The 19931-nt window shown below is 48.4% G+C and overlaps 1 protein-coding gene across 2 annotated transcripts in view; it reads right to left on the reverse strand.

The window, feature by feature from the left end:
* The window catches only part of LOC117357542 (squalene synthase-like), a 61350-nt gene that overhangs the window by 20849 nt on the left and 20570 nt on the right, over positions 1–19931 (reverse strand). For both annotated transcript variants that reach the window (XM_033938304.1, XM_033938303.1), the window contains 2 exons: positions 3011–3139; positions 662–853 (listed from right to left, as the gene is read on the reverse strand). In XM_033938304.1, coding sequence (XP_033794195.1) covers positions 662–853; positions 3011–3139 — 321 coding nt within the window. The remainder of the gene's footprint in view (positions 1–661; positions 854–3010; positions 3140–19931) is intronic.

Here is a 19931-nt window from a genome sequence, read left to right on the forward strand (position 1 = left end):
CACCATGAATTCTCAACAATGTCGCCTCCCCCACCACCCCTGTCAACCTCCCTTAAACAACCCTTAAAGCCCTTTCTTCCTTTTCTGAAGTTACAGAAGAAGAAACTGCTCACCTTCTCTCCTCCTCTAAACTCACCACCTGTTCCTCTGATCCAATTCCTACCTGCCTACTCGCATCCATTGCTCCCACTGTAATCGCTTTCATCTGTCACATCCTCAACCTTTCGCTCTCCACTGCTGTCTTCAAACATGCTGTAGTTACACACCTCCTTAAAAAGCCCTCACTAGACCCTACATCTCCCTCCAACTACCGCCCTATCTCCCTCTTCCCCTTCCTATCCAACCTACTCGAACATGCTGTTCACCGTCATTGCCTGGACTTCCTTTCTTCTCATAATATTCTTGACCTGCTTCAATCGGGCTTTCGCCCTCTCCAATCTATGGAAACTGCCCTAGCTAAAGTCTCTAACGACCTGTTCCTGACCAAATCCAATGAACTCTACTCTATCCTCATTCTTCTTGATCTGTCCGCTGCCTCTGACATTGTGGATCACCACCTCCTACTCAACATGTTGTCCTCGCTGGGATGGCTTCTTGGCATTTGTAATTTTACAAGGAAAAAAAAAAAAGTCTGCATCCATTAAAAAATAAAGATACTAACCTCTCTGGGCCAGAACTCACGCCCCTCCAGGTGATCCTCTAAGTAATCACGAATAATATTGGTTTTCTGCAGGAAAAGGCCCATAGAATTTGAGAGCTCGATGTCTTGCCCAACTATAGGATCTTCCAGCTCTGATACAGAGAACAGACGAGACAATCCAATTCCCACTAGTCCAGCAACATAGTGGCAGTACTGCAAGATCAAAAATAAAATATAGCACTATCTTGCTGTTTCTAGTCATATTAATAGATATTGCGACATCTACTTGTGTCTTTTCACAGTGGTGATAGATTCATTTTCAGTGGAGATAGTGGCAGGGAGGGAGTGGGGGATGGGCAGCTGTGGCAGGAGAGATTAGGCATCCCTCCTGCTGCTGGGGTTGTTGGATTTTGGTTGTCAGGGGACCACAGCTGCGTCGGCAAGATGGAGTGGGCATCCCTCCTGCCAATCTTTGATTCGGGGGGTCTCTCTTATTTATTTATCTGCAGGGTTTATTCTATGCATATGCTGATTACTACTCATCTCATGTAAATTCAGTGAGCCTACATGAACATCTGTGAACCTCATTTGCATGCAGGGTCTTTTGAGAATCCTTACAATAGCAGCCTCAATAGTAGTCCATTGGATTTTACCACGAATATTAATCTAGCCCTCAGTTCTGATTCCAAGTTCAGTGGGATGTTATACAGTGTTATTTGAGGATCATTATTGGTGATTCTAGGTGAGTTTACCCGTAAAATTTTTTCTTTATTTAGTTTCAGTTTCATGCTGTCAGCCTAGTTGGCAACTAGATGAATGACTTCCTCTATTGACTTGTTGATCTTTCTGTCCCTCCGCCGGTTGCCACAGTCCCAGCTGGTTCCTCCTCTGGACCACTCCTCAGTCCTTTGGTCAATGCTCCCCGGGGTCCTTGGACTCTCCCAGCTCTCTGTCACTCAGTCGTCTTATCAGGCACACATGCATTGAGGGCTCTCCCAGCCCCTCAGTCTCGCACTGAGGACTCTTTTGGATTCTTATTCACCGGTCTCACATCCGGTCATCAAGCCTAAGTCCTTCAACTCCAGGCTCTACTGGGTCCCCGGCTACTTCTTCAGCTCTTTCCCTGCCAGTGTATAGGTCCCTGCAGACCCTCCTACCACCAGGCTTCACTACAGGGCCAGATCTCTCTCCTGGTGTTATTGGTCCCTGGCCACTCGACTTCTCTGTCCTGGGTCTCCTGCCAGCGCAGTTCAGCAGTGGCCTTCAGGGCTTTCCAGGAGTTAGGCCAAAGCCAGCATTCCTCCTCCCAAGGGTCGCCCAGCTCCCGAAGGAGCTCCTTGACATCTGAGCTCCCTGTGCTGGGAGCTGTTCTTTTCAGCACCACAATCCACTCAGGGCGAGTGGACAGCTCCCAGAAACACTTGCAGCTCTCATGCAAATCAGGTCTCCTCTGAGGCTCAATGAACTCCACTGCTCGGAATCCCTACGCTGGCCAGTGACAGGTACTCCACCTTGTCACACTTGTAGAAAGAATTGCATATTGTATTATCTGCATGGGAGAAATAAGGTCTTTCTTGTCTAAGCAGTGTCCTGGTGTTGACATCAGTATATTGAAAAGTATTGGGGAGAGTGATGAGCCTTGGTGTACTCCATTCCTGCCTTTTTCTTCAGGGGGGGTAGGTATTTGCCAGCAGGAGGGAGTGGGCATCCCTCCTGACATGTTTTTCAGGGAGCAGGCAGGTGCTTTTGGGGGCAGGAGGGAGTGGGCGTACCTCCTGCCATCTTTTTGTGGTTTGGGGGGGACGGGATGGTGGCCGGGAGTGCTAGCAGGGAGGGACTTTTTTAATGGGATAGATGGCGCGCAGAACATCTGTCCCATTAAAAGAAAAGCAGAAGCCCTGACAGCAGTGACAGGAGGCTGCTTCTCCTGTCACTACTGCTAAGGCTCTGCGCATGTCTCAATCGCTCACTGAATAATTGAGTCGGTGGGTTTGTGTGCAAATCATTTGCATGTAAACTTAATAGTGAATCAATCATTGTTGGAAAATCGGGCAGAGAATCGGTCAACAGCGATTGAGTCGCTATTGTTAGTGAATCTAGGCCTATGTATTAAAAATTAACTAAATCCTTTAAACTTGGTATGCATTCTAAAAGCATATTAAATATTTTAGATAATCAATGTAGCCTGCAACAAATTATTAAGTATACTTCCCTAAATTCTGAGTGTTCTCTTTTCACCCCAGAAATGAAGCTATAAAGTCTCATGTTTCTGACAGTGCATTAACCTGTTCAGTTTCCTGGGCATATCGAGGCCCATTAATATACCTATTTCTATCCCCATTAACCAGTGCTGCCTGGTATTAGTCTTACCTTGTCCCACTCCTGCAAGGTTTCCACATTCTTTTCCAAAAACTCAGCCATTCCTACGCCTGTTTTGTGGCATATATCAGTAATGACATCCCGATAATTCTTTGCAAGGTTCCGAAACTCCAAGGAAATCTAAGGTGGAAGAGTACACAAGAATGAAACAACTGCAGTGAATCACACCAGTTTCAATACAAAAATCTTTTTGTAAAATCAAAAAACACATGTGCAGTTAGACTAAGGTTTAACATGCCCAGCATCTTATATCCAACAGCAGCCAGTCCAGATCACAAGTGCCTGGTGATCCTAAAAAGTGGTAAAAGCATGAGGAACACATGACTTCTTTCCAACCCCACTGCGTATGGGGGGATATATATCTGAGTTGCTAGTGAGTACAGGGATATGTGTTTGTATGTGCCTTTATGTGTGTAAGTCTATTGAATTTGTGAATGTATGAGGTTGAGGGGGCTTTTGTCTCTTACCCCCACCCCAACAGATAATTTCTCAACCATTTTCATACAGCAAAAAATGTCAAGAGGACTTTGCAAAACTGGGAATTGAAATGGCAGATGAAATGTAATGTGAGCAAGAGCAAAGTGATGCATGTGGGGAAAAGGAACCTGAACTATAGCTACTTGATGCAGGTTTCCACATTAGGTGTCACTGCCCAGGAAAAGGATCTACTTGCTCAAATCACATTATTATATTCACTGCCTACATATGATGTCAGACACACACAGCCAATGAATGAATGCACATGTTGCACGCAGACTTCATGGGTATATAAGGTGGGATGTCAGCAAGTTGCCAATATAGTAATCGTGACTGTCAAGAGGAAAAATCGCGAAGTTTGTCAGACATTTAAAAAGGCATGATTGGCTGCCAGGCCAAGGACGGCAGCATTTTGGAAATGGCAGAGTTTGTGAACTGCTCATAGGCTGCTGTGGTTTAATTGTACTGTGTGTAGACGAATGGAACCTTTTTGACAACCTGACGTGGTAACTGTGTGGCAGCATGAGCCATCAATGCTAAAGATGAACGTCAACTGCGCAGGTTGGTGTGGGCTGATCAGAATGCTACTGTGGAGCAACTCATCATCCAAACCAACCAAGAGGCTTCCAGATGTGTGTCCAAAATGACTGTGCAGCGAACCCTATAGCGAATGGGGCTCCGTAGCAGATGGCTGGTGACTGCACTCATGTTTACATAGTATATCCCCGTCCGTCCTTTTCCTGGGCCACAAACACCCCTACACCCAAAGACAACATCCGCAGCCTAGGAGTAACTCTTGACTCTAATTTATCAATGACAGATCACGTATCCAAACTAGTATCATCCTCCTTCTACTACCTCTGCCAGCTAAAATCCATACGTGCCTACTTCTCAGAACCTGAATTTGCCCAACTACTCTACGCTTTTGTTCTATCCCGCATAGACTATTGTAACACTCTACTAGTGGGCCTGCCTACCAAAACTCTCTCTCGCCTCTAAAGGGTGCAAAACGCTGCAATCCGCCTTCTGAAAAATCTAGGCATCCGCGACCATGTTACCCCTGCATTAGCTTCCATGCACTGGCTGCCCATTCAAAAACGCTGCACCTTCAAGGCCCTACTCCTCGCTTTCAAAACCTTCCATGAAACGATTCTGTACCACATGAAAACTAAACTACAAATCTACTTCCCAAAACGACCACTGAGGTCCCAAGGAGAAAAACGACTGACCATTCCTTCTAGCCACTCCCTCAAAACTGAAACCGCCCGCAAACGCTCTTACTCACATTTCATACCCAAACTTTGGCACACAATCCCTCCATCTGTCAGATCACTAGATGGACTCTGGAACTTCAGGAAGGCCGTGAAAACCTTCCTCTTTACTAACTCAGCGCCTTAAAGTCATTCAGCCTAAAATGCCACCCAGTCAACGCACCTATGTCACTTAATCTCACCAGATGCTACTTAGTACATATGTTTTATTGTCATGTCTATATTGTAATTTATGTAAACTGTCATCTCTGCTCTGTCTGGATTATTATGGATGTACTTTGTACCCGTTCTGGGCTCCTTTGGGAGGACGGGCTAAAAAATCAAATAAATAAATAAATGACGCCAGATAAAGACCCAAATGGTCTATCCAGTCTGCCCAACCATACATGCCTTTAGAAGCGGTTCTAGCCTATCGCAGCATTTTCCCGGCATCTGAGTTGCATTTTCCACGTTGCACTAGGTGGCAGGCACCTCTGCATGCTTTTCTGCAAATAAACTCAGTTTGGTTTGATTGATTTTTATCTTTTGGCGCCATCTACAGGGCTAGTTTTACACCCCTGAGGAAGGCCCCTATGGCCAAAACAAGGACCACGTTGGGGTCCAAAAGATGCTCTATTACAAAGGACTTTGGGGACAAGTATATATGCTCTATTACAAAGGACTTTACATGCCTGCCACATTTTGTTTTATTTATACGCGTATACCTGTGCAAATTTTAACTGAAATTATATATTTTAAATAAACGTATTTGTTCACACAGTGGTCTGACCAGTGTCCCTTCCCCACTTCCTTTTTTTGCAACCATACATGTTCCATAAATTAATAATTTAATTTAAATGGTTCTTTTTCTCAGATATTTCTGGGACAGAAACCCAGAGCCCTACCTGGTTGTTTGCTTAGGTTCTATCTATTGGAGGCTCCATCAAAGCTCATTCCAGCCCATCTTAATCATCCCAGCCATCAAAGCCCTCCCCAGCTCATTCTCAACTGAATGTCCATATATGCGACACAGACTGTTCAAGTCTGCCCAGTACTGGCCTTAGTTCCTTCAATACATACCCATTATTTTCTGATTAGAGATCCTCTGTGTTCATCCCATCCTTGTACGAACTTTGTCACCCTTTTCCTCTCCACCACCTCTCTTGGAAGCTCATTCCATGCATCGAACACCCTCTCCGTAAAGAAGAATTTCCTAACATTACTCATAAGAACATAAGAATAGCCTTACTGGGTCAGACCAATGGTCCATCAAGCCCAATAGCCTCAGTGTTCTCCCTAGGGTCTTTTAGCCGGGCCCTGTGCCTGACTAATTTAGATGACTGCCCGGCTGCCATCTATCGCGAATCCTGCCGCTGCTCAACATTAAAAAAAAAAAAAAACCCAACACAAAAACCTCACCTCTCACCGGCTTGGAGATTTCCCGCCTTAGCCCATAGCGAACTCATGCTTCGGGGCTTTAAGGTGTGTGTGCCGGCTTTCTTTCTCTTCCCTTCGAAACCGGAAATTATGTCCCCGGTTGGGGGGGGGGAGGGAGGAGAGAAGCCAGCACGCACACGTTCGAGCCCCGGAGCATGAATTTGCTACGGGCTAAGGTCAGCGACGGAGAGAAGTTAAAACTTGTCTTGCTGCTCTTCCTTGCTTTGGGCCTTCCTGGCTGCCAGGTCCTGCCTACTTTCTATTTCCGCAAAGGCAGGACCCGGCAACGAGGAAGGCCCAAAGCAAGGAAGAGCAGCAAAAGGTCAGCGATGGAGGGAAGCTTGCGACTCCGCCAATGGGAAGGATGGGAACAGAAATGCTGCTGCTGCACCCAAGAGGGAGAGGGGGGGAAGAGAGATGCTGCTGCTGCACCCAATTGTGGAGGGGATAGGAGAAAAAAAATGCTGCTGCTGCTGCACCCAATTGTGGAGGGGATAGGAGAAAAAAAATGCTGCTGCTGCTGCACCCAAGGGGGGAGGGGGAAGAGAGATGCTGCTGCTGCACCCAATTGGGGAGAGGGAAGAGAGATGCTGCTGCTGCTGCAGCACCCAATTGGGGAGAGAGAGGGGAGAAGGAACAACAAGGAAGGGAGAGGAAACAGTTGCCAAGACTATGGGAGTAAAGGAAAGGAGCTACCAGACCATGGAGGGGAGATGAGATGTCAGGGGGGAGGGGGAGGAGGCACATGCAAGACCAGGTGAAAGGAAGGAAGGAGAAGAGATGCCAGATAATGGAGTGGGAGGGGGAGATGGAAGGAGAGGAGAGAGATGCCAGGGCATGGGGGGAGAGAAGGGAAGGAGATAGAGATGCCAGACCATGGGGTGGAGTGGGAAGGAAAGAAGGAAGGAAAGAAGAAGAAAGAGATGCCAGAGCATAGGGGAGGGGATGAAGCTAAAATGAATCATATACAAAGGAGAGAAAGGGCACAGGATTTACAGTTTATTGAAGGGAGAAAGAGGGAAGATGCCATATGGAACAGAGAGAGGGCGGACAATGGATGGAAAGGGTAGAGAGAGTGGACAGTAGATGGAAGGGGTAGAGAGAGAGAGGGTAGAGGCTGGGTGGAAGGGGCAAAGAGAGAGGGCAGATGTTGCATGGAAGGGAGTGAGGACAAACGCTGAATAGAAAGAAGAGAGCGAAGAGAAGATGATTAAAGCAAAACGACAAATGGTAGAAAAAAATTTTTTGTTGCTTTACATAGAATCAAGTAGTATTGTAACTGTATTGATTAAAGTTTATAAATAGGAAATGGAAATAAGGCAATTTTTTGGGACTAAACCCCTTTCCTCAGGTCAGGACAGGATACTATAACAGCAGTAAACTGTACTGCAGGGATGCTCAAATGGTCGATCGCAAAGGCAATGTGAGTCGATCGCGTTGCCTTTGCAATCTTTTTCTTCCTGCCTCCTCGAGCCAGGCCAGGCACGTACAAGTGCCGGACTCGCAAGACTTCACCTCTGATGTCAATTCTGACATCAGAGAGGAAGTTCTGGGCCAGCAAATCGCTGCCTGCCTGGCCTGGAACTTCCTCTCCAACGTTAGAATTTACGTCGGAGGTGAAGTCTTGTGAGTCCGGCGCTTGTACGTGCCTGGCCTGGGTTGGGGAAGCAGCAGGGAGAAATCGGCGTGGTGGCTTGGGGGTAGGGAAAGAATTAGAGATGTGGAGAAATCGTCGCGATGGCTTGGGGAGGCAGGGGGAGAGAGAAAGAAAGTCAGGCAAGGGGAGAGAGAGAGAAAGAAAGGCAGAAATAAAGAGGGGGGCAGGAGGAAAGAGAAAGACAGGCAGGCAGGGGGTAGAGAGAAAGAGAGACAGAAAGAAAAGGGGGGAGGGGCAGAAATAAATAAATATTGGATTTACAGTGCAACCAGAGACTTATGAAATCACCAGACAAAAAGGTAGGAAAAATAATTTTATTTTTAATTTAGTGATCAAAATGTGTCCGTTTTGAGAATTTATATCTGCTTTCTATATTTTGCACTATGGCCCCCTTTTACTAAACCAGGGAAGACTATGAGCGTTGAGAACAGCGTGGGGCATTCAGCGCAGCTCCCTGTGCTAAAAAACGCTATCACAATTTAATAAAAGGGGAGAGGGTATTATTTGTCTATTTTTGTATAGTTGTTACTGAGGTGACATTGCATATTTTAAAATCATCTGCCTTGACCTCTAAAAAAAACAAACCCTAATACAAATGATAATTAACATTTTCTCTGCATACAGTGTGCTTTGTGTTTTTTAAAATTTTATTGTTGGTAGATCATTTTGACTTGGTCATTTTAAAAAGTAGCTCGTAAGCCAAAAAAGTGTAGGCACCCCTGTTGTACTGTCTTGAGAAAGATTTGGCCTCTGAAAGCTAATTGAAAAATGGATTAGTCCAAAAAAATTGTATTTTCTTATTTCTCATTATTTGTTTTATTTCTATTTGTTAATTTGTAAAGTGGTGATTGTTATGTAGCAGTTTTTTTTTTCAAATTTACATCTACTGTCTTTATATTTTGCACAGTATTAAAGGACGTGTCACTATTTCTGTGGTGTTGTATTGTATGCAGAATCTGGTTTCTTGGTTCAGTTTAACTTTTGTCTACATAGTTCTATTTTTAGTTTGTGATTATTCCATATTGGGTGAGGGTATATCTGTCTGTGTGAATGAAAAGGACATGGCTTTCTGTTAGCATTGACTGTACAGGATCAATTGACTCAACAAGGCCCTGGCCTCCGACAGGAGAAGGGGGAGCTGCGACCTGTTGGAAGGACACGCGCCAGGCGGACTGTCTGGCGGGATTCCCCGGAAGTTGCGGGAATAACCCTCCGACACGACTCGTAGGACCCAAGCGTCGGAGGTGATGAGGGTCCAAGACTGATGAAATGCCCGCAACCGAACCCCGATGGGCAACGGGGTCGCTGACAGTGTGGAGGGGGCCCGCCCCCACCCGCTCAAGGCGTCAAAAAGATGGGGCAGGCTTAGACGCCCCTTGCGCCTGAGACTTCTGCTACGGCACCCTGGACTGCTGAGGGGGGGTCTCCTAGGCGGGGGCCTGGAGAAAGCCGGCGTGGTCTTCTGTGGATAGCGCCTAGGCGGAGGTCGGTAAGGCTTCGGAGCGGACGACTTCGCCTTTGGACGCACCAGAGATTCATCAAAAAGCTCCGAGCCCACACATGGCAGATTGGCCAGGCGCTCCTGCAGGTTGGGATCCATATCCACGATGCGAAGCCACGCCAGGCGGCGCATCGCAACTGCAAACGCTGAGACCCTAGAGGTCAGTTCAAAAGCGTCGTAGGTAACGTGGAACAGGTACAGGCGCAGCTGGGAAAGAGATTCCATCAGCTTCCCAAAATCGTCCCGATGGGATTCAGGCATGACCCCGTGAAAACGGGGCATGGACTTAACCATGTGACGAAGGTACGAGGTGAATGTGAAGGCGTAATTAAGTACCCGATTCGCCATCATGGAATTTTGGTACAAGCGTCGTCCAAATTTATCCAGGGTGCGCCCCTCACGCCCAGGCGGAACCGCAGCGGACACTCGAGAAGGTTGGGACTTCTTGAGGGATGATTCGACCAGCAAGGACTGGTGGGACAATTGAGCCTTTTCAAAGCCCTTACAAGGCACCGTGCGGTATTTGGATTCCATCTTGGACAGGACAGCCGTCACCGCATAAGGGGAATCCAAATTCCGCAGAAAAGCCTGCTGCAGAATCCTATTCAAGGGAAGGCGGGGAGACTCCCGAGGAGGAGAGGGCAAATCCTGCTCCTCCAAAAATTCCTTAGAATATTTCGACCCCGCCAGAAGGTCCAAATCCAGGGCCTTCCCCATGTCCAGCACAAACCTCGAAAACGAGGAGGGACGCAGACCAGACCGGTCTTCCCCAGGGGAAGGGGAGCGAGAGCCTCGGGCCGCCGAAAACGACGGGGACGCCTCGCGAGAGTAGCGGGGCTCACGACCAGTGCCAGCCTCAGACCCCCAGGAAACCGTGCCGAGGGAATGCGCCGGGGTCGGAGACCTCCGAGGAGCCCCTCGGGGAAGACCTCGGGGTATGGGGCACAGAGACCTTCCGCCGCCGCGGAGAGGAATCCCTCGAGCCCCTTGGCGAACCCCTCCTAGCAAGGGAGCGGAACAGCCTCGGATTAGACAGGCTGAGCTCCGAAACCCGAAGAGCCTTGACCTCCCGGGCTGGCGGGGAGCGACCCCACTGCCGAGGAGACCCACGAGGACGTTTCGACCTCCTGGAACGGCGCTTCGCCCGAGGCTGGCCCGAGGCTCCGGACGAGGAGTCTGTGGAAGAAATCTGGCAAACATGGCGCACCTTGTCCCGAGGCCGAACACTACGCTCAGGCTGGTCCGGTGCAGAGACCAGGGCTAAGGCTGGGGCCGAGGCAGGTTGCAACACCGGGGCCGAAGCCGGAGCCGAGGACGGCTGCAAATGGGCCAGGTCGGAGGACATCTCCGAGGAGATAAGCGCCCGGAGTATGTCCAGGAACACCGGAACGGCCATCATAGACGGCATGACCGATGCCATCGGGTACTCCGCAGAGGGCGACTTCGGCAGCGAGTATTCCCGAGGAGCACCCGACTTCGACGTCCGGGGCGGGGCCGAGGATGACCCACCCGCCCCCGTCGAGGAACCCGAGGAAGGCTTCTTCGACGACCCTGGAGCTGAGGAAGGAAGCGGGGACTTACCCGGGGCCGACTTCGGGGTCGAGGATGAAGGCTTCGAGGAGGAAGACATCCGAGGCGAGGTCGAGGGTACCGAGGCCGAGGTCAAAGCCGGGGCCGAAGCCGACGTCGAGGCCTTCCCCGCCGCGGGTTCCACAATGAAAAGCTCCGCCATGCGAGCACGCCGGCGGCGGAGCGCCCGAGGTTGGAAGGTGGAACACCGAGGGCAGGAGTCCGTAGGGTGATCCGCACCCAAGCAGAGGAGGCACCACCGGTGGGGATCGGTGATCGATAGCAACCGATCACACCGGGTGCACTTCTTGAAACCCGACAGAGGCCGGGACATGAACGACAAAAAAGGCCGCGAATGAAAGAGGTCCCGCGGCCGCGGCAACTGGGAGCCCCTGGTGCCTCAACGAAAGGTTGTTTTGTTTTTTTTTTGACGATTTGCAACTTCGCAGACGAAGGGAAAACAAAAAAACGCACAGCAACTAAGCAAAACAACCAAGCTGCGGTGACAGAAGGCAAAAAAGCACGGAGCAAAAACACGACAGGGCTTCTGGCTCCGCGGAAGAAACAGAACTGAGGACCACGAGGTGGGGATGCGCCCTCTAGTGGAGGGAGAAGGCATGCACATGCGTGGTGCAGCATAGCAAGCTTGAAACTTCAATCAAGTTTGCTTGAAAAGCTGTCCGCGTCGGGGCTCTGTGGATGACGTCACCCACATGTGAGAATATGCTGCCTGCTTGTCCTGGGATAACTGAAAGGTCTTCCAGGACTTAGCATAAGCCGAAACAGTCGCATATTTGTAACCTGTCCTTGAGAACAGGGGTAATCCCGGAGGACTGGAAGATAGCGAATGTTACACCGATCTTCAAAAAAGGACCGAGAGGCGACCCGGGAAACTACAGACCGGTGAGCTTAACCTCTGTTCTGAGGAAGATGGCCGAATCACTGATCAGGGAAGGTATCAATGAGAATATAGAAAAAATAATCTGATGAGATCAAGCCAGCATGGTTTCTGTAAAGGCCGATCATGCCAGACGAATCTACTGCATTTCTTTGAGGGGATAAGTAAACAATTGGACCAAGGTGACCCCGCAGACATCGTATATCTAGATTTCCAAAAAGCCTTTGACAAGGTGCCCCATGAACGCCTACTGAAGAAACTGTGGAATCACGGGGTGGAAGGGGACGTGCACAGATGGATCAAAAATTGGCTGGCGGACAGGAAGCAGAGGGTTAGGGGCACTACTCTGACTGGATAGGGGTCACAAGTGGTGTTCCGCAAGGGTCAGTGCTGGGACCACTGCTGTTCAATATATTTATTAATGATCTAGAAACGGGGACGAAGTGTGAAGTTATCAAGTTTGCGGATGACACAAAACTCTCCAGCAGGGTCAGAACTGTTGAGGAATGCAAAGAACTGCAGAGCGACCTGAACAAACTGAGTGAGTGGGCAAAAAAATGGCAGATGAGCTTCAAGGTGGAGAAATGTAAGGTCTTGCACATAGGGAAGGGAAACTCCATGTACAGCTATACGATGGGAGGGAGGGTACTCGGGGAAGGCAGCCAAGAAAAAGATCTGGGGGTATTGGGGGATAACACAATGAAGCCGGCAGTGCAATGTGCAGCGGCCTCAAAAAAAGCGAGCAGAATGTTGGGCATTATCAAAAAAGGTATCACTACCAGAACAAAAGAAGTTATCCTGCCACTGTATCGAGCAATGGTGCGCCCACATCTGGAATACTGCGTCCAATACTGGTCGCCATACCTCAAGAAGGACATGGCAATACTCGAGAGGGTCCAGAGGAGAGCAACGAGGATGATAAAGGGTATGGAGAACCTTTCATATGCCGAACAGTTAGACAGGCTGGGGCTCTTTACCCTGGAAAAGCGGAGACTGAGAGGGGACATGATAGAGACTTATAAAATCATGAAAGGCATAGAGAAGGTGGAGAGGGACAGATTCTTTAGACTAGCAGGGACAACTAAAACAAGAGGTCATTCAGAAAAACTGAGAGGAGACAGATTCATAACGAACGCAAGGAAGTTCTTCTTCACTCAACGGGTGGTAGACACCTGGAAAGCGCTTCCCGGAGAGGTGATAAGACAGAGTACAATTCTGGGGTTCAAAAAGGGACTGGATGACTTCCTGGAAGCGAAGGGGATAACAGGGTACAGATAGAGGTTTACCTTACAGGACATTTAGCGAATAGGGTATGGACATTTTAGGTTAGGTAGGGAACACTTTCAGGTCATGGACCTGGAGGGCTGCCGCGGGATCGGACTGCCAGGCACGATGGACCCCTGGTCTGACCCGGCAGAGGCAATGTTTATGTTCTTATGAGAGTTATAATCACAACCTCCAAATAACCCTTCTAAATCAAAAAGTCGAGAGCTCAAGACCAAAGAGTTCCAGCTTCTCCATCAGAACTGGGCTTTGACTGGCAGTTTCAGGGATCTTCCTCTCTGCAGATGCACCAGATCTGCATACCAAGGTCTTTGGGGCTAGTCCGGAGCCACCAGAATCACCAGACCCCAATGGGTTGCTATCCTGCATATGATCCAACTCACCAAGGGCTATGGCTCGGCTCTGTGACTATAGAAGTGGACTACCTTCACATTCTTGGCGGTAGCTATGAGGTCCATATCTGGTATGCCTCAAGTCTGAACTATGAGGGAAAACGCCTTCTGGGACTGTGAACACTCTCTATGTTCCAGAGTCTACCTGCTGAGAAAGTCAGCTTTTCCTTTCAAGTCCCAAGTTATTTTTTGGAAATGTTTCAGCAGCACTCCTTGTGCAGGCAGTGATTCACACACTGCATGCGGCTGACCCACAAGCCTTCCATCTGATGTCAACTCTAACATCGGAAAGAAGGTTTCTGGGCCATTATTTACATGCAGCGTGGAAATCGCTGCCTGTGTTGTCCAAGTAAGGAACGCCGCTGAAACTGAAATGCGGCTCAAACAAGAACTGGATCGGCTTCGGGGTGGGGAGGGGTGACAGGCGGCCAGGGAGGAAGAGAAGGATCCCTAGCAGCAGCAGGGGGCAGGCAGGAAGGCAAGATCCCCAGATATGGCAGAGGGCGGGCAGGAAGGTGAAATCCCCACTGGCAGTGGCTTCTATGACTGGGTAGGAATATCTTTCACGGCGGCTAGACCATGTACCCCCAACAAGCGGCCTGCATACCCCTAAGGGTAAGCTTACCGCTTGTTGAGAAACATTGTATTAGATGACAGAGAAAATACCTGAACATAATATGTAAATTGCTTTAGCTGTACAAAAGGAAGGTAGTATATCAAATCCATGACCCTTTTACCTTCTTCCCCTATTCTACAGACATCTACCAAATCCCTTTACAGCTGTCTTTTCCAGGCTGAGAATTCTAACCTTAGTCCTTCCTCATAGGGGAGCTCTTCAATTCTCTTTAATAGAGATCACAACTAAATATGATTATCCTTATATTACCAAATTATAGCACTAGCTTAGTATAATTCTTTATGAAGGACACTCAAAGATATGAGCCTAAGAAGCAGTATGTAAACCACAGTCATTATGTCTCCCATATGGGAGACATAACTGCTGTGGTTTACATACTGCTTCTTAGGCTCATATTTTTATGTTACAACATAGATGCTGTTTTGCAATTGTAGCCACTTGGAAAAAGGTCTTTGTTTTACATATTTATAAGAAAATACTGAAAGTCTGTCAGGAGCCAGCAGTTCTGCATATAGCTTTCCTTTGAAATGAAGGGGCTGACCAAGCTGTCAGTATATTAGAACATATACATTTTGCCTGCTGTCAAACACCTGTAGAAGTTTCAAAATGGAATCGCTATAGAAACATAGAAAAATGATGGCAGAAAAGGGCCATAGCCCATCAAGTCTGCCCACTCTATTGACCCTCCCCCTTAACCCTCTGAGAGATCACACTCTGATGACCATCCCCTTAACTCTACCCTCTTAGAAATCCGACATGGGCATCCCATTTATTCTTAAAATCTGGCACGCTGCTGGCCTCGATCACCTGCACTGGGAGTTCATTCCAATGATTAACCACTCTTTCGGTAAAAAAGTACTTCCTGGAGGAAGTGACGTCATCACGGAATATGGCCGCTTAATCTTAGAGCTCTGTTGGGGCTTGCGGCTGCAAGTTTAATAATTGCTTCCAGTGGTGGTTTGAGCGCAATCTTTTTGGTGCCTGAGCTCGCTGAATGTATGGCGAGTCGGAAGAAACTAGAGAAATTTCATTTTCCTGGCGCAACGAGTGTGAAAACCCGATCGCACGTTCCTGGCTCCCCGGCGGCGCTACTCAAGATGGCGGAGCCGACCACGCCGCGGCAGACAGTGTCCTCCCAGTCCAACTCTGAGTCGAACGATCGTCCGATGGAAGGGAAGATCGAGCTGTGGTTTAAGGAGTTGAAAGCAGAAATGGTAGGGATGAGGTCAGACATGAAGACTGCGCTGGGAGAGATTCGGGCAGAAGTGGGAGACCTGAGCGGCAGAGTCCTTGTCGCTGAAGCGCGATTGAGCCACGTGGAGGGCCTGGCGGAGGAACGATCTGCTGCTGTGGACACAGTAGTGGCACAACTGGATGACTTAAAAAGGCAGGTCGAGGACTTGGAGAATCGCTCAAGGCGAAATAACCTGCGTTTTAAGGGGGTGCCAGACTTGGATCGATATAAGGATGCCAGGGAAGTGGTGTCAGACTTTTGCAAAGCCCTCCTTGCTGAGGAGTCTCAGGTGATACCACTTGTGATAGACTTACAGAGGGCTCACAGAAGTCTGGGGCAGACGAGAGGTCCTGGCAACCGTGACATTATAGCCTGCTTTGGGGACTTTCAATTGAAGGAAAAAGTTTTACAGGCTGCACGTCGTCGCCCTGAATTTGTGTGGCAGGGGTTGAAAGTGGGGGTCTATCAAGATCTGGCCCTTGCTACACTCCAGAAACGTAGATCGTTTAGGGAAGTCACCCAGATACTGCGAGCTGAAGGCTACCGCTACAGATGGCTCTTTCCTTTTGGATTACATTTCACTATCAATGGGACTCACCGGAAAGTGGACAATGTGGCTGATGCATGGATGGCGATGAAGGACCTTGGATGTCGGATGCAGCATGACACCCCTGCTCGAGACATATCGGGAACAGTATCGGGGACCAGAGCTGGTGTCTCCCAGAACACTACTGAGGACAGCCAACCTTCTACCTCAGTTACCTGATCCGGTACTCCAGAGGGAAACATGACTTCAGTATCTTTGGACTACAGCTGAAAGAGATTTTGTAATTTTGTTGGTTGAAAATGACTTGCTTGTTCCCTAGGGAATGGTTATTCTGCTTGTTCTGTGTGCTTGCTTTAGGTAGAAGGGTTGGTTAGTTAATTATACAGGCTTGGATGGAGTGCTGGCTTGAGTGTGTGTTTTATATGTATGCTTGAGGAATAGGGGGGGATGGAAGGGGAGGGAAAGCAATAATAGGTGTTTATAATGGGCCTTTTCAGTATGACTCATTTTCTTCGTATGGCTGATTCGAAACTTGGAGAATCGGCTAATTGGAGGGGGGGAGGGGGGAGGGGGGGAGCTGTTTGTATGGGGTCTAGCGGGCGGCGGAGCTTGGGTGTGGGGAGATCCCCAGGGAAGGATCCGGAGTTGATCATAGGCTCCTGGAATGTAAATGGGCTCAATAGCCCGGGTAAAAGGAGTATAGTTTTCAGAGACCTCCAGCGTATGAAGTGGGACATATGTCTCTTGCAAGAAACGCACTTGAGACCTAGGGATGTATCTTTGCTTCAAAGACCACAGTTTGATATGCTCTGGACCCATCAAGGGGAGGGGGCCACAAAAAGGGCAGGAGGATTGGCTATTCTGGCACGCAAGGGACTGGGATTACAGGTGGAACATGTCTATAGGGACAGAGAGGGTAGGTGTCTAGCGGTGAAAGGTATGCTTCAAGGTCGCCCTCTGACTATCATTAACCTTTATGGTCCTAATGCGGGACAAGCAGCGTACTATCGGAATTTGAAGGGGGCTCTACATACCTTTACGCAAGGAGCGGTATATTTGGGAGGCGACTTTAATGTCCCTCCAGACCCGACTGTAGATCACTCCGGGGGAGGGCGTAAATCAACGAGAAAGTCAGCCGCTGCATTTCGCGATCTGATGGGTTCGCTTGGCCTAGTTGATGGCTGGCGACTACTTCATGGTGCTCAGAGATCATATACCTTTTATTCCCATGCACAGAATACCTATACTAGACTTGATGGGATATGGATTCATAGGAATCAAGCAGGGGGGCTGCGAGTAGCGGAGATAGAACCGATGCATGTCTCAGATCATGCACCGGTGTGGATATCTTGCACTGGTATGTTAGATCCGGGGGGAGGTACATATTGGAGGCTTAATGAATCCCTGCTGAGTTCCCCCCAGGTGGTCACGGCGGTGGAAAACACTATGAGAGAATACTTGGAGATGAATGACAATGGGGAGGTATCAGACGCCATTCTGTGGGATGCCCTGAAAGCAGTAATCCGGGGAGAGCTTATTAAGTGGGGGGCTAGATTTAAAAAACAGAGAGCCCGGACCTTTCTTCAATTGAGAACCCGATTGACTCAGCTGGAGTTGAACCACCAGAACACGAGAGACCCCCAGATTCTGGTTCAACTGCAAAGAGTCCGGGATGAATTGTATCAGCTCCAGGTAGAGGACACAGAGCGTATGCGTGAGAGATTTCGTCTCAATATTTATGAGCATAGCAATAAGGCTAGTGCTCAACTAGCTAGATATATCCGTATCAAACAAAATCGGTTAAATATCACTTGTATTAAGGGAGACTCAGGGGGGGACCTACAAGTTACGGATTCTGCTATCCAACGTGAGTTCCGGGACTTCTATTCTGGGCTTTATGGACAGCCGGGGCCGCTAGCTGCTGGAGTGCAGACTGGATTTCTGGACTCACTACAAATACCTAAGCTGGCAGAGGCGGATCAGGAGTATTTAAGAGAACAGATACAACTCTCTGAGATCTTGGGGGTGATTGAGGGGTTGAAGAATGGTAAATCCCCAGGGTTGGATGGGTATACTAGTCGTTATTATAAACAATTCTCGGCACAATTGGGGCCCCTTTTGGTCCGGGTGGCTAACGGAATTTCTACTGGTGGCATGTTGCCGTCTACGATGGGTGAGGCTGGGGTGGTTATATTGCCCAAACCGGGTAGAGATCCTTTATTATGTGGGTCATATCGGCCCATATCATTGTTGAACTTAGATGCAAAAATTTTGGCTAAGGTCCTGGCCCAGCGTTTGGGGAGGGTACTGCCTTCCCTGATCCATCAAGATCAAGCGGGGTTTATACAACGGAGACAGGTGAGCGATAATATTAGGAGAACCCTTAATTTACTTTGGGAAGCGAGTACTGGTAGGGAAAAGGTGGTTTTGATCTCGGTTGATGCCGAGAAGGCATTCGATCGGGTTCTCTGGGAATTTCTATGGGATGTCATGGATAGGATGGGACTAGGGGGATTATTTGGAGATTGGGTCCGGGCTCTGTATGTTGCTCCGCGGGCATGCTTGCGGATTAATCAATCTTACACTGATTTTTTTCCCATCTTTCGGGGAACTCGGCAGGGATGCCCCCTTTCGCCATTATTGTTTGCAGTGTATCTTGAACCCCTTGCATTGGCCATTAGACATCATCTATCGCTAGTTGGGGTCGTTAGTGGGGGGGTGGATCACCGAATAGCGATGTTTGCGGACGATATTCTACTATACGTGGGACAACCTGAGAACTCTATACCCCATTTATTGCAGCTATTTGACACCTATGGACAGATCTCCGGGTTTAAAATAAACTTAGCTAAAACGGAAATCTTGAATCTGACCTTGACACAGGGGGAGGTGGATGGGTTGAGGGGGACTTTTCCCTTTAAATGGGCTAGCCATGGGATTAAATACTTGGGCATTATTATTCCATCGGATATTGGGAGGATATATGAGAAAAATTACCTGCCTATTTATAGCCGTATAAGGGCTGATTTACAGCGCTGGAATGGCCTATGGTTATCTTGGTGGGGGAGAATTGCGATCATTAAAATGAATGTACTTCCTAGATTGTTGTTCCTATTTCAGACTTTGCCAATATCGGTTCCTCTAGGGGAACTGAGAAGATTAAGCAGGGAAATCCGCACCTTTATTTGGCATCGTAAATCCCCAAGACTTGCCCAATCTCTGTTGTGGGCTCCTCGGGAAGAGGGGGGAAGAGGGTTACCTAATCTGGTGTGGTATTATCAAGCGGCACAGCTGAAGCTAGTGCTTGATTGGGAAATGGGAGAACACAAAAGTGGGGTACAGCTGGAACAGCGATATAGTGGTTTGGAGCCTTTGAAATTTAGGTTGTGGATGTCTGGCCCGCAGCGTGCATGGGTTCAGAGCATATCAAACCCCTTTGTACAACATTTGGCAAAGGTATGGAACCAGGTGCGTACTACCTTGGGAGGGGGGGCGTTGGTATCTTCCCTAGCTACTATCACGGCTGAACCTCAATTTTTGGCAGGTCGTGACAATCGAGTTTTTCATCGTTGGTCTCAAAAGGGGATTCAAACATTTAGAGATTTAATGGGGACGACCGGGATTGCTTCTTTTCAAGCACTCCAACAGAATTATGACTTACCGGATGGTGATTGTTTCGCTTACTTTCAAATTAGACATTTCATGCATGCTCAGGGTTGGGACTCTAGATTGCCGCGTGAGAGGGAAACGTTGGAAAATCTCTGGCTGATACTTCAGAAAATTCCTAAATCATTATCGGTGCTGTATCAATATAGGAGGGGATACTCCCCTATTATTCCTTTGTTTCATCAGCACTGGGAGAGGGATTTAAACTCCCGGTTAACAGCTAAAGACTGGGAGGTAATATGTAGGGAGGTATATAAGGCCTCCTCCTGTGCTTTGATTCAAGAAAACGCTTATAAGGTTCTTACGAGGTGGTACTATACTCCGGAACGCCTGCATAGAATGTTTCCAGGAGCCTCTGATCAA

Source organism: Geotrypetes seraphini, chromosome 3, assembly GCF_902459505.1.
Source record: "Geotrypetes seraphini chromosome 3, aGeoSer1.1, whole genome shotgun sequence".
NCBI lineage: Eukaryota > Metazoa > Chordata > Amphibia > Gymnophiona > Dermophiidae > Geotrypetes > Geotrypetes seraphini.